At 42.4% G+C, this 12,246-nt stretch overlaps 1 protein-coding gene across 4 annotated transcripts in view; it reads left to right on the top strand.

Moving 5' to 3' along the window:
* Window positions 1-10,798, top strand: part of CERS5 (ceramide synthase 5) — a 32,648-nt gene extending 21,850 nt beyond the window's left edge. For 3 of the 4 annotated variants that reach the window (XM_042992252.1, XM_042992255.1, XM_042992254.1), the window contains 8 exons: window positions 96-226; window positions 1,066-1,123; window positions 2,934-2,984; window positions 3,678-3,770; window positions 5,367-5,495; window positions 5,611-5,717; window positions 6,487-6,643; window positions 9,872-10,798. In XM_042992252.1, the coding sequence (XP_042848186.1) occupies window positions 96-226; window positions 1,066-1,123; window positions 2,934-2,984; window positions 3,678-3,770; window positions 5,367-5,495; window positions 5,611-5,717; window positions 6,487-6,643; window positions 9,872-10,021 (876 nt within the window). In that variant the 3' untranslated portion in view covers window positions 10,022-10,798. Of the gene's footprint in view, window positions 1-95; window positions 227-1,065; window positions 1,124-2,933; window positions 2,985-3,677; window positions 3,771-5,366; window positions 5,496-5,610; window positions 5,718-6,486; window positions 6,644-7,658; window positions 7,768-9,871 lie in introns of all 4 variants that reach the window. The other variant, XM_042992253.1, reaches the window with a different exon arrangement.
* The last annotated feature ends 1,448 nt before the right edge of the window (window positions 10,799-12,246 follow it).

Genomic DNA, 12,246 nt, shown 5'->3' with positions numbered 1-12,246 from the left:
ATATATCCCCCCTTTTTGCCACTCAGCCAATCAGGGGGATTTAATGAGAGGGTTGAAGAGAAAGGGACGTTCTGACTCTGGTCATGCATCCACAGTATCCTGATGAGAAAAGGCTAGAGGGCCTGTCAAAACAACTGGATTGGGATGTCCGAAAAATCCAATGCTGGTTTCGTCATCGGAGGAATCAGGACAAGCCCCCAACGCTCACTAAGTTCTGTGAGAGCATGTAGGTGTGCATATGGAGGTGGGGAGTGAGAAGGGTGGGGTATGACTGGACTGAGGTTTTCTTTTGGTAGGACAAAATAGTCAATGAATGTAGAGGGCTGACTCAATTTATTGTAGGCAGGAAAGAAGAGAACTGGAAGACCGGTCGCCCTTAGTGTCTTGAACATGCTTGCCATTAAGCTACATGTTGTAGTTTGATTTTGTTCTTCCTTCTCAAATAGATTGGGAGTGAATTCCTATAACTGCACTTATATAGGTAGATAGGCACACCCTTGTACACCTTGTTAGAGACAGTACCGGCTTGCGGTAAATTGACATTTTGGTAGGAAGTATCCTTTCCTGGACATACTGTACTTCATTTCACTGGGTTTTTACTAATTATCCCCTGTACACAGAACACAATTGATCACTGTCATGCAAAGAAAATATTAGGCACTATCATTAGGGAGTCTGATATGGAAGAAAAGTTGATTATAACCAGTATACACTGGTGGGAATCTATTTTAAACAAAGCTGGAAGATGTCTATCATTTCAGCTTTTTAGGTAACAATATTTGTCCCTGTGCTGGGAACTTTATCTTTTTTTTTTTTTTTTTTTTGGAAGATGTTATTTATATATATTTTTTTAAGTAAACTCTATGTTCAACATGGGGCTCAAACTTATGACTCCCATGATCAAGAGTCACATGCTTTACTGGCTGAGCCAGCCAGGTGCCGCTCTGGGATCTTATTTCTTACCCATAATTGTGTTGTCCCCAAATCTGCTATCTTGACCTCCTTAGCCTCAAAAACTTTCTTTTGAGTGAATATTCATCTAACCTCTATTCTTTGCCCACCCAGGTGGAGATTCACTTTTTATTTATGTATATTCTGCTATGGAATTAGATTTCTCTGGTCGGTAAGTCTAAACTCTCTCTGGTCCTCTGTTGGGTTCTAATCATGCCTACATCTCTAGAGATAAGAGTTGTGTGATACCATTAGATCTTTATTTCCTCCCTGCCCTTTTATTTTTTCTGTAATGCCTACAGCCCAGGTTTATATGCCAAATAGATTGTTGTCTGTCTGGCATCTGATTTCATAACTTTACTGTTTCTCCCTTTATTTAGGGGAGATAATTGTAATAGTAATAGCATAGTACACAAATAGTAATAGTATTGATTAAATCAGATGTGATTTAATCTGATGCTGGTTTACAAAGTCTGTGATGGTTTACGAAGCATTTGACAAAGATCTTGTTCTTCCAAGGAGACAGTTGTAGAAATCAGGGTTAGGTTACTGTAGGAATCAGTAAACCTTTAAAGTGGATAAAACAGGTATTATTCCTGCTTTTCAGTTAATTGTCAAAAGAATTTCAGGCTTTTTGATTCCTGAGTCCATGTTGTTTTTTCCACTGTACTGTACTATTTTCCTCTAAATGTTATAATTAAGACTTCAAAATACATTAAGTAAAAAGCAGAACTGAAGGAAGGGAACAGATAAATAGACACCACGGTTGGTGACTTTTTAAAAAAAATCTTATAAAAAATTGTTTGATGTTTATTCATTTTTGAGAGACAGAGACAGAGTGTGAGTGGGGGAGGGGCAGAGAGAGGGAGAGAGGGAGACACAGGATCCGGAGCTGTCAGCACAGAGCCCGATGCAGGGCTCAAACCTACGAACCGTTAGATCATGACCTGAGCTGAAGTCAGTTGCTTAACTGACTGAGCCACCCAGGGGCCCCTGAAATCTTACAAAATGTGTTCTGTGATCATAATGAAATTAAATTAAAAATCAATAATAATAAGATATCTAGAAAATATTTGGAAGTGAAACTCTTCTAAATGACCCATGGATCAAAGAAGAAATCACAAGGGAAATTAGAAAATACTTAATTGAAATGATGCTGAAAATCCAACATACCAAAACTTAGGAGATGCCCCTAAAGCATGCTTAAAGGGACATTTATAACTTTATATGTTTATATTAGAAAAGAAGAAAGCTTTAAAGTCAATAATATAAGTTTCTACTTTAAGATCTGGAGAAAGAAGAGCAAAGTAATGTCAAAGTAAGTTAAAGGAAAGAAATAATAATTAAAAACAGTAAAAAAATTAATGACATAGGCAATAGACAAAGCCATGAGTTGGTTCTTTGAAAGGTTTCATTAACATTGGTAAACCCCTAGATAAAAAGAAACAAATCATCAGTGTCAGAAAAGGGCGGGGGGGGGGGGGGGCTGTAACTATAGATCCTGTAGACATCGAAAGTATAGTAACACAATATTATGAACAATCAAATAGTAAAAAATTCAACAACTTAGATGAAATGGACAAATTTCCTTAAGGGACATTGAAACTCCATTAGAGATAATTATTTTTGATTTAAATCGTTGGCATGCAGATCTCTCTCTTGGTTGTCGAATGGAATCACGGTCTTCCTGCATCCCTAGTTCCTATATCCTAGGTGTTGAGGTTTTTAAAAACTATCCTAGAGCTCTCCCTGCTCTTATTTATTTCAAAGCATGGTTTTTCTATTTGTAATAACACTTTTCTTGCTCTAGAACAAAAACCTAACCATTTATTGACCTTTTAAGGACCCCCTAAATTCTGTCAAGAGGGGGATTCCTTTTTCTTCCCCATTTCTCTTGTGCTCCTAGCAGAGAGAGAAAGGGATTATTTGGTAAACCAGGGTTGAATCCTAAGGGCTGACTTGGATTATCTCTTTCCTTTTAGTCACCTTGGTTCTGGGACATCCGACAGTGCTGGCATAGCTATCCGTATCAGGTACAGTCTGAGCCCTTTCAAGGCAGGGGCCTCGTGTGTGTATAAGGTAGGGTGGGCAGGACAGTCCCAGGGCAGATGGCATGTTTTCTTGGTTTTCTTGAGGGATTAGGGGCTGAGTCTCTTTGACTCATGTATTTAGGGTATCTATTTCTGGGGCTCCCATAGCTGTGAAATCCAGTGATCTTTTTGTTCCAGATTCCCCGTTATATTCACCCTAATTGGGCCCAAAAGAAAAGCAGCTTCCTGGCACTTGATGAGATGCTTTCTGGCTCAGGTGTCCTTTTTGAATCAAGGGTAACTTGGAGTCTCCTTAAAAGCATCTTGGTTCTAATCTATTCTAGAAAAATGTCGAGGGGCTGTAACAGGGTGGAAGAAAAGACCTGAGTATATTAAATCCCCTGAAAAGCACTAATTGTCCAGAATTCTAGATACACTGATTTGATTGTGCTATAGTATGTGTTAACCTTATCTCTAAAGATGCGAGTAGGAAATGTGTATGCGGAGGGGCAGAGGGAAGAGGTTTAAGTCTCCATACTAATCCCAAATCTGTTAGCTGTTACAGATCTTGCAACACGGTGGGGAGGAAGGGTGTCTAATAATTTTGGGTATTGGTCCTCCAAGACGGAGAAAGTTGCAGAGATGGAATGAATTTTTGACTAGCTGGTATTCTAACTACTTCTTTCTCTCTTTCAGCCTCTCACAAGTGGGCTTTATTACTATTATATCATGGAATTGGCCTTCTATTGGTCTCTCATGTTTTCTCAGTTTATAGACATTAAACGAAAGGTAAGGACATTGTCTCCCTCAACTCTAACATACTGCATCCTCCTTTCTAGCAGCCACCATCACTGCCCTTGTGGATTCTCTACCCTGATTGGGACCACAAAAGAGGGAAAAAGTAGGCTTGATGGGACTATTAGCTTTTTGTAACCTTCTCAGAAATGAGACTTGACTAATGATGAAGTAAGTATATTTGAGGCGTTCAGGGCAGCCCAGGATAAAAAGTTAACCAGCTAAAAAGCATATCCTTTTCCTTATTTTTCTCTAAGGTTCTTACATGTATAGAGCTTTGGAAACTAGTCAGAACTAAGGGATAGCAAGGCCTGATCCAGGAAAAGGCCAGCCTCCAGAATAGCTAGATCTGGCTTTTGTTTTGCTGTAGAGCCCTCGTTCTCTCTCTCTCTCTGTTCTCCCTTCTTGGTGACCCCACTTACTTAAAGAATGTCAACTGGAAAGGGTTTTAGATGATTTCATTTACCATTTTCTTGCTGTTGTTTAGGAAACAAAGATTCGGAGAAGTGAGTTGACTTGCCCATATAGTGACAAAGTTGGGAATGACTTAAGTTTTTTATAAGTGGACAGAAAGGGCAGAATCTTTACTTTATTGGTATGCACCTGAAGTAATGTGGTTCCAGCAGCTCTGACTTTAATTTGTCACTATCTCATGGCTATCTTTGGTGAGGAAGACCAGAATTAGCATTTATGGGAATGGATTAAAACTAATCTGGGTTATTAGTTGTTGTGTAATCTAGAAGCTTGATACTCAATTCAAATGTCTTGCACTCTCCTATGGTCAGGAGACACAGGTCCCCTTATTACAATTTTATTTTAAAACATGACACATATAAAAAGATTTGTAATATATATGTGGGTTTTAAAACATACTAGAATGTATACTTATGAACCCGCCCCCAACTCAAGAACTATAACATACCACTATATCTATGTGGAGAGCACAGACTTTTCATCCTTGTTTCTCTCACCCAAATTCACCTGTCTTCTCCCATTCTCTGTCCCTCAGTGGGCTGAGAAGTATTTATTAGACATGTCTGATAACAGGTATTTAGAGATTTCTGAGTCTGACCTTGGCATTTGAACCCAAGAGGAAATTAGAGCTTTAAATCTGAAAGCAGAAAGTGCTTACAGTTAAAATGGATTGTTTAGCATTTCTCTGAAACTTTTTTGAAGAGGTTAGCTTTGCCCTTCCATAAACCTCTCCTTTCTGTTAGGTCTCTTTGGTTGAAATATCTTTCATCAAAACAGTCTTAGAATCTCACAGATTATCTATGGCTTGTAGGTCTGACTACCACCTAGGAAATTATTTCCAAGTGTCAACTCAGCATACATGGTCTACATATTCCACAACTTCCAAAGAAAACTGTTATTTTCTGTGCTTTGAACTATATTAACATAGATTATGGGTCAGTCACTGGTGTGGAGTTTTGGGTCAAACGGTAGGGGTGCTCCATACGGGAGAGTTTAGACAAAATGGAACCTCTAAGCGGTGGGAGAAGATCCTCAGAGAACATGCAGGGCATTGGGTTGGCTGATATCTCTATGGCCTTGCCTTTACCTGCCCCTTCTATTTCCATTCCTTGCTAGGACTTCCTGATCATGTTTATGCATCACTTGGCCACCATTGGGCTCATCACGTTCTCCTATATCAACAACATGGTTCGGGTGGGAACTCTGGTCATGTGTTTACATGATGTCTCAGACTTCTTGCTGGAGGTGAGACCCCCCCCCCCCCAACTCCTTTTTCCTCATTATTCCTCTCTTTCTCTCCTTTTCTTCCTATTTGAGAACTGGCTTTCTCTCAACTCAATTCTTATCTTCCTTTCTCCAGGCAGCCAAACTGGCCAATTATGCCAAATACCAGCGTCTCTGTGACACCCTTTTTGTGATCTTCAGTGCTGTTTTTGTGGTCACTCGTCTAGGAATCTACCCATTCTGGTGAGTGTTAGGGTCATGGAGCTGTGGTCAATATGTAGCTAATGATACCTTTTGCCAATTTAGGAAATAGGCCACCGAAAACCCTATTGCCCTGCTTTATCCTTGGCTTAACCCGACCCTTTGTGGACTCACAGGACCCTCCCACAGTATTCCTAGGGAGGTGTAATCCAGACTGAGAACATCCAACTCACTTGGCTGTGGCTTTCCTGACTCCTGTCTGAGGGACAGCCCTCACTTTATGCCTAAGTAATTCCTTTGCCTTCTTTTGCGCTGATTATAAAATTCTCAGCCTCTTCTTGTTTTCCTGCTCTTATACCTTCTACCCCACCCTAACCAACACACACACCACTCTCACTTGTACACTCCCTACTTAATGGTACAGAGTCAGTGACTGCAGGTTGGAGATTTTGCTTAGTCTGAGCGAATCAGCCACCACCTGTCCTGTATGTGCCTGAGGATCTGAGTAATGACTAGGATTATGATTAAAATTGCTGCTCCAATTGTGTGAAACTCCGCATATTTGAAACGATTAAATGTGACTTAATCCACCAATTTCTGAGATTCACATATCTTTCCCTGCCCCTAAAGATAGAAAATTTCATAGGCCCCCTTTCTTTATTTTCTCAGTGTTAATGAATATCCCTAGAATTTCAACTGTTAGAATGTATAGGGAGAAAACATACTGGGTTCTGCTTCCCAGGGAACTCCACTTCATTGCTGTCTACTTGGCTTTAACTCTAGAATCTCACCATTGGCCTACCTCTTCTAGGATTCTGAACACGACTTTCTTTGAGAGTTGGGAGATGATCGGGCCTTATCCCTCCTGGTGGCTCTTCAATGGCCTTCTCCTGATCCTACAGGTTCTGCATGTCATCTGGTCCTACCTAATTGTGCGAATTGCTTTCAAAGCTTTGATCCGAGGAAAGGTGAGGAGGAAAGATGGCTTCTTTCTTTGGGGCTGGGTAGGAAGATAGATATTACTCAGTAGACTTCTCTAGCCTAGTGAGCCCCAGCTACTCAAGCAGACCCAGCAAAAAGCTTAGGACTCCAGAGGACTCCTTTTCTGTAAGTGTTTAGCCTTTTAAGATATCACTAAGAGGGGTGCCTGGCTGGCTTAGTCAGTAGAGCATGCAACTCTTGATCTCTGGGTTATGAGTTTGAGCCCCACCTTAGGTACAGAGATTACTGGAGAAAAAAAAAAAAAAAGATACAGGAGGAAGGATCTGCCTTCTTTCTGTCCCTTACAATAACTGTGGTTAAATAATGAACAGTGTTATGTTTCTAGATGGCTTTAACCATTTCCTACCCCTTACCTACTTCAGTGGATTTCATATTTTTGCTTTTTAGCACAGAAACCTTTTTTCCAAAGGAAATTGTATGTAGAACTCTACACTATAAACTTATGAAAGCAGAAATGTTTGATTGCCTAGGAATGGCATGGTAGTTCACAAGCCACCCCAAGATGACCACACTGTGATGTTTAAGATATGGGACTAAGTATTGACCTCATCCCACTGTTGTATGAAGAAATGATCCTAAATGAGATCGGTATTTAGGGTTTCAAATACCCGTCTTATGCCAAGAGCCCAAAAACACAAAGAAAGATGTCATTTATGGTAAAAATGATGAAACTCATAACTGAATTTTGCAAGTTCTGAAGCAGTCAGGCTGGGATTTGCGCATGGGCTGAGGATTCAGCCTTCAGCAAATGCAGAGCCCAAGCCGGGAGGGGTGGTGGGGGGCGGGGGAGGGGGGCTCTGCTAGAGGAGACACTGACTCTAGGACAAAGGGATGGAATGTAATGTAACCCAGGCATATATGATTTCTTGTGTCCCTGTTCCTTATGGCTGCAACTGGTTTCAGAACTTGCTCAGTGTGCCTATGCATCTTGCTGTAGCTACTGGACACCTCTCTTCTCCCCTGCTTTTCTTTCCTGACCAGGTGACCTATCCAGGAAGGATTAGACCCAGACTCTGTACTCTCCACTCTTTTCTCACCTCCTTCCTTTTTTCTATGCCTGGTGGGAGCTGGACAGTTTCATCTCTTGCATGTAAGTGTATCTGTACTTCTAGTGTTCAGTAAAGCATGTCTGTCTGAATGTGTTCCTCTTCCTTCCTGCTTCCCTTCCTGTTCCCTGTGTTGTCTCAGAGCATGCCTGTCTCCTGACCTTGTGGGGCCATTGTTGACTGGAGCTCAAGTTGCCAGATAGTTTTTTCTAAATGGAGGCAAGAGTTGAGTCGACTTTTATTTTTTCCCCTTTCTGAGCCTCCCTTTACCTCAAATCTGTCAGTTGCCTGGGCTCAGAGGTCAAAGCTGCAGTAGATCACAGAGTCTTAGAGCTAACCAAAGCAAGTGCCCCACTCCTTGGCAACAGCATATATATCTTTGTTCCCTTCTCACCCCCTTCTTTCCTTTACTTTTTTTAAAATTTATTTTTTATGGATTTATTTTTTTAAGCTGATTCATTTTGAAAGAGAGACAGCGTGTGCACTCAAGCAGGAGAAGGGCAGAGAGAGAGAGAGAGAGAGAGAGAGAGAGAGAGAATCCCAAGCAGGCTCTGCCAGTGCAGAGCCCAACAGCGGAGCTCGATTCCACAAACCGTGAGATCATGACTTGAACCGAAATCAAGAGTTGGACACTCAACAGACTGAGCCACCCAAGGCACCCCTTACTTTTTTTTTTTTTTTTTTTAACAAAACACATTGAGGGGCGCCTGGCTAGTTCAGTTGGTAGAACATGAGGCTCTTAATCTCAGGGTCATGAGTTGAAGCCCCACATTAGGCACAGAGCTTACTAAAAAAAAAAAAAAAACCCACACTGATTATCTGTCAGTTCTGGAAATCAGAAGTCTGACAGGTCTCACTGGATTTCTCTCCTTTACTTTTTATGGTCCATGGTAAAGAACTAAAAAGACTTTGCTTGATATGCAGGGTAGTTTTGATTAGAAAATGTTTTTCCAGTCCAAACTCTTCATTTGAAAATCTAAAACCGAAAAGCTGTGGTTAAGAGGTAAAAAGATTCAGGCTGCCTGAGTGACTCAGTCGGTTAAGCATCTGACTCTTGATCTTGGCTTAGGTCATGATCTCATGGTTCTGTGAGTTCAAGCCCCACGTTGGGATCTCTACTGTCAGCACAGAGCCCACTTCAGATCCTCTCTCCTCCCCTCCTCTGCTTGCTCACTCAAAAATAAACATTAAAAAAAAAAAAAAAGGTGGGGGGGGGTGTCAAAATACAACTAGCAAGGTAGCAGGGAGATTAAATGAAAGAATCATTCAGTAATATTCTTGAGGGCCTACTTTGTGCCAGGCTCTTCCCCGGACCCCAGGGAGACAGTAGAACCACACACTGACAGCATGGAGCCTGCTTGTGATTCTCTCTCCCCCATTCTCTCTGCCCCTCCCCCGCTCATATGCTCACTCGCTCTTTCTCTCAAAATAAACAAACATTAAAAAAAAAAAAAAAAAGTAAAGATTCACAGACAGCAACATGATTGGGGCTGGGATTCTTCTCTTGATGACTGCCAATCCACTTTTCTTTTCACCAGATTGGTATCTTGGCAATGCTAAAGTTGCACAGAAGTGGTCTTGCCAGTGGGAAAACGGACAAGATTGGAGAAATAGTGTCATAGAGTATTAAGCCCAAAGACAGTAAAACTACTGAAGAAGGCCTAGTTATGAATCAGCTTTGGGGATAAAGCAACAGTCAGGATAACCAACATGAATAACTGCAGTGGCCACAACCATCACGAGATAGAAGCGATGGTGACGGCCATCTGTATTGTTTGTTTCGGCCTTTTCTATTTTTTGAAGTGGGGGAGGAGAAGAGCATCTGGAGTTTCCCTCAGACCTAAACCTGGCCTCAGAGAATGATTTCACCTCCCTCGGCTGGTCCTGAGAGACACACACCCCCCACTGCCAACGCAGCTGCTTATTCCATAGGGAACAGAATCAGAGATGAGGAGAGAGAAACTGAGAAAGAGGCAGAGGATACCTTTTCACGATGGTACCCATGGCGCAGGTAGTGTTTTGAGTCAGGTGCCACCAGAAAGTGGGCCACGGTGGGAGCAGTGCCCAAACACGGGCTGTGTGGTCTGTCTGACAATAGCAGACAAGTTCTGTCCTCACCTTTCGTACTTCTGGCCCCGTCCCACGCAGGTGTCGAAGGACGATCGCAGTGATGTGGAGAGCAGCTCAGAGGAAGAAGAAGCGACCACCAACTCAAAAAGCCCCTGTGGCAGCAGCTCCAGCAATGGCGCCAATCGGGTGAATGGTCACATGGGAAGCAGCTACTGGGCTGAAGAGTAAGGTGGTTGGTGTGGGGACTAGAGCACACATGGACTTGTAGGGCCACTGGCAACCTGCTCCTCTCAGGCCTCCCCACCTACACTCTTGTGACTAGGGGCTCTGCAGGGCACTGAGGAGAATCAAAAGAGCAAATATTTTCACTTAAAAAAAAAAAAAAAAAAAACCAACTCTGCCATTTTGTATTTAATAGCCTCCCGGTTCTTTCGGTAATGTTATTTGCTTTGTGGGTGTGTGTGTGGGCGTGTGTGTGTTTGTCTGCATGTGTATGTGTGTGTGCATGTGCAGGTGTGCATATGCACGAGTTTCATTCCCTGGGTTGGGGCACAATACTAGACTGGGGCCGGTAGGCCTTGTGCCCCCTTTGAACCCACCTCAATCCCAGATTTGGCTGCATCTTGAGTAATGCTGGCTCTGGACTGTCCCTTCCCTTGTTGTCCATGGCTTTTGAAGCTATGGCCATCTGAATGGAACAGTAGAGTTCAGCTCCAGGTTTCTGCACTGTTACTCCTTGGAGCTCGAAAAGTCACACGAAGTTGTACAGAAACAGATAACCATGGATGGATGATCAGGGTTTTTGTGGCCCCTAGCTAGATTCCCTTCCTACCACCTGGTAGTGACAGGGTCCTGCTGACGCCCTGCACTTCACTCAATGGTACGCAGGGAGCGGGAGTGGGGGAGGGTGAGCTGAGGGCTGGAAGAGGACAATAGCCACTGGGCGAGCCGCTTAAGGTTTATACTGTTGTTTACTCTTGTGTGATTAAAAGTGCTTCAACCCTCCTCTGCTGTCTCAGCCTCTTCAGTGACTCTATCCCCAATTCCCTGAATCCATACACTAATTCAGAAAATGTTCAGACCTGATTCTAAAGGCTCTTAGACACCACATTTTTTTCCTTTCTGTGCATTGCTGGAAAGAGTGCCTACATTTTATGGCTTTATGTATTAAGAAAAAAATAAACATGCATAGTAGTCACAAAAAATACTGAGCAGATATATGCATGTTACCAAACCAACAAAGGATTTGGTTGAAGACACTTTTAGATACCCTTATTTCCCATACAGAGACTACCTGGGTGTCTCTACCCCTACCGGGGTAGACTACCTACCACCCCGCCTGGGTGGCTCAGTAGGTTGATCGTCCGACTTCAGCTCAGGTCATGATCTCACTCTCTGTGAGTTCAAGCCCCACGTCAGGCTCTGTGCTGACAGCTCAGAGCCTGGATCCTGCTTCAGATTCTGTGTCTCCCTCTCTCTCTGCCCCTCTCCTGTTTGCACTCTCTTTCTCTCTCAAAAATAAATAAACATTAAAAAAATATTTTAAAAAAGTTTTTAATAAAAAAACAAATAGACTTACTATGGGGCATGCAAAAATTTCTAAAAAAAATCTTACATAGTTATTTGGTCAGAGCTAAAGTCTTACATTTAGTTCCTCAAGTTGCCTTATTAGTTGAATAGACTAGTTATTGTGAAATGTGAAATTTATTTTTGTAAGATTCTGTTTTTTATAGCATTTATTTTTTTTTAGTGTTTACTTACTTTTGAGAGAGTGCATGAACAGGGAAGGGGCAGAGAGGTGGAGAGCCTCCAAAGCGAGCTCTGTGGTAACAGCAGAGAGGCCAACGTGGGGCTCGAACCCATGAGCCGTGAGATTATGACCTGAGCTGAAGTCACTTAACTGAATGAGCCACGATCAGTGTGGAACGTGCTTAAGATTCTCTTTCTCCCTCTCCGCCCCTCTCCCCTGCTCACACACTCATAAAAACATTAAGAATGTCATCTAGACTGGCACACATCACTTCCACGGTATTCTATTGATCAAAGTAGTCACAGAGACCACCTAGATTCAAGATAGAGACTACAGTACCTCTTGATGGGAGGAGCAAGGTCACTGCAGAAGGACGCGTAGAATGGGAGACACAGCTGCTTTCATCTTTGAAAAATTCAATCTGCTACACTGAGGACATGGAGTCTCAAATTGCTCAAAAAGACCAGTGGGGCGCCTTGCTGGCTCAGTAGAATATGCTACTCTTGATCTCGGGGTGGTGAGTTCGAGCCCCACGTTGGGTCAGGCACAGAGATTACTAAAAAAACAAACCCAGATTGCCCATCATCTATCATGAGCTATCACGTTATCGCAATCCTAAAAGTAATGGTACGAGTTTCGTTCCTAAGTGATTCAGTACGCTGGTTGTAAACCAAGTTCTTCAGACTTTAGATCCAGTATTTCA

Source organism: Panthera tigris, chromosome B4, assembly GCF_018350195.1.
Source record: "Panthera tigris isolate Pti1 chromosome B4, P.tigris_Pti1_mat1.1, whole genome shotgun sequence".
In the NCBI taxonomy this organism is placed as follows: domain Eukaryota; kingdom Metazoa; phylum Chordata; class Mammalia; order Carnivora; family Felidae; genus Panthera; species Panthera tigris.
The sequence above is the reverse complement of the archived record's forward strand: the minus strand, read 5'-3'. Positions and strand labels throughout refer to the sequence as shown.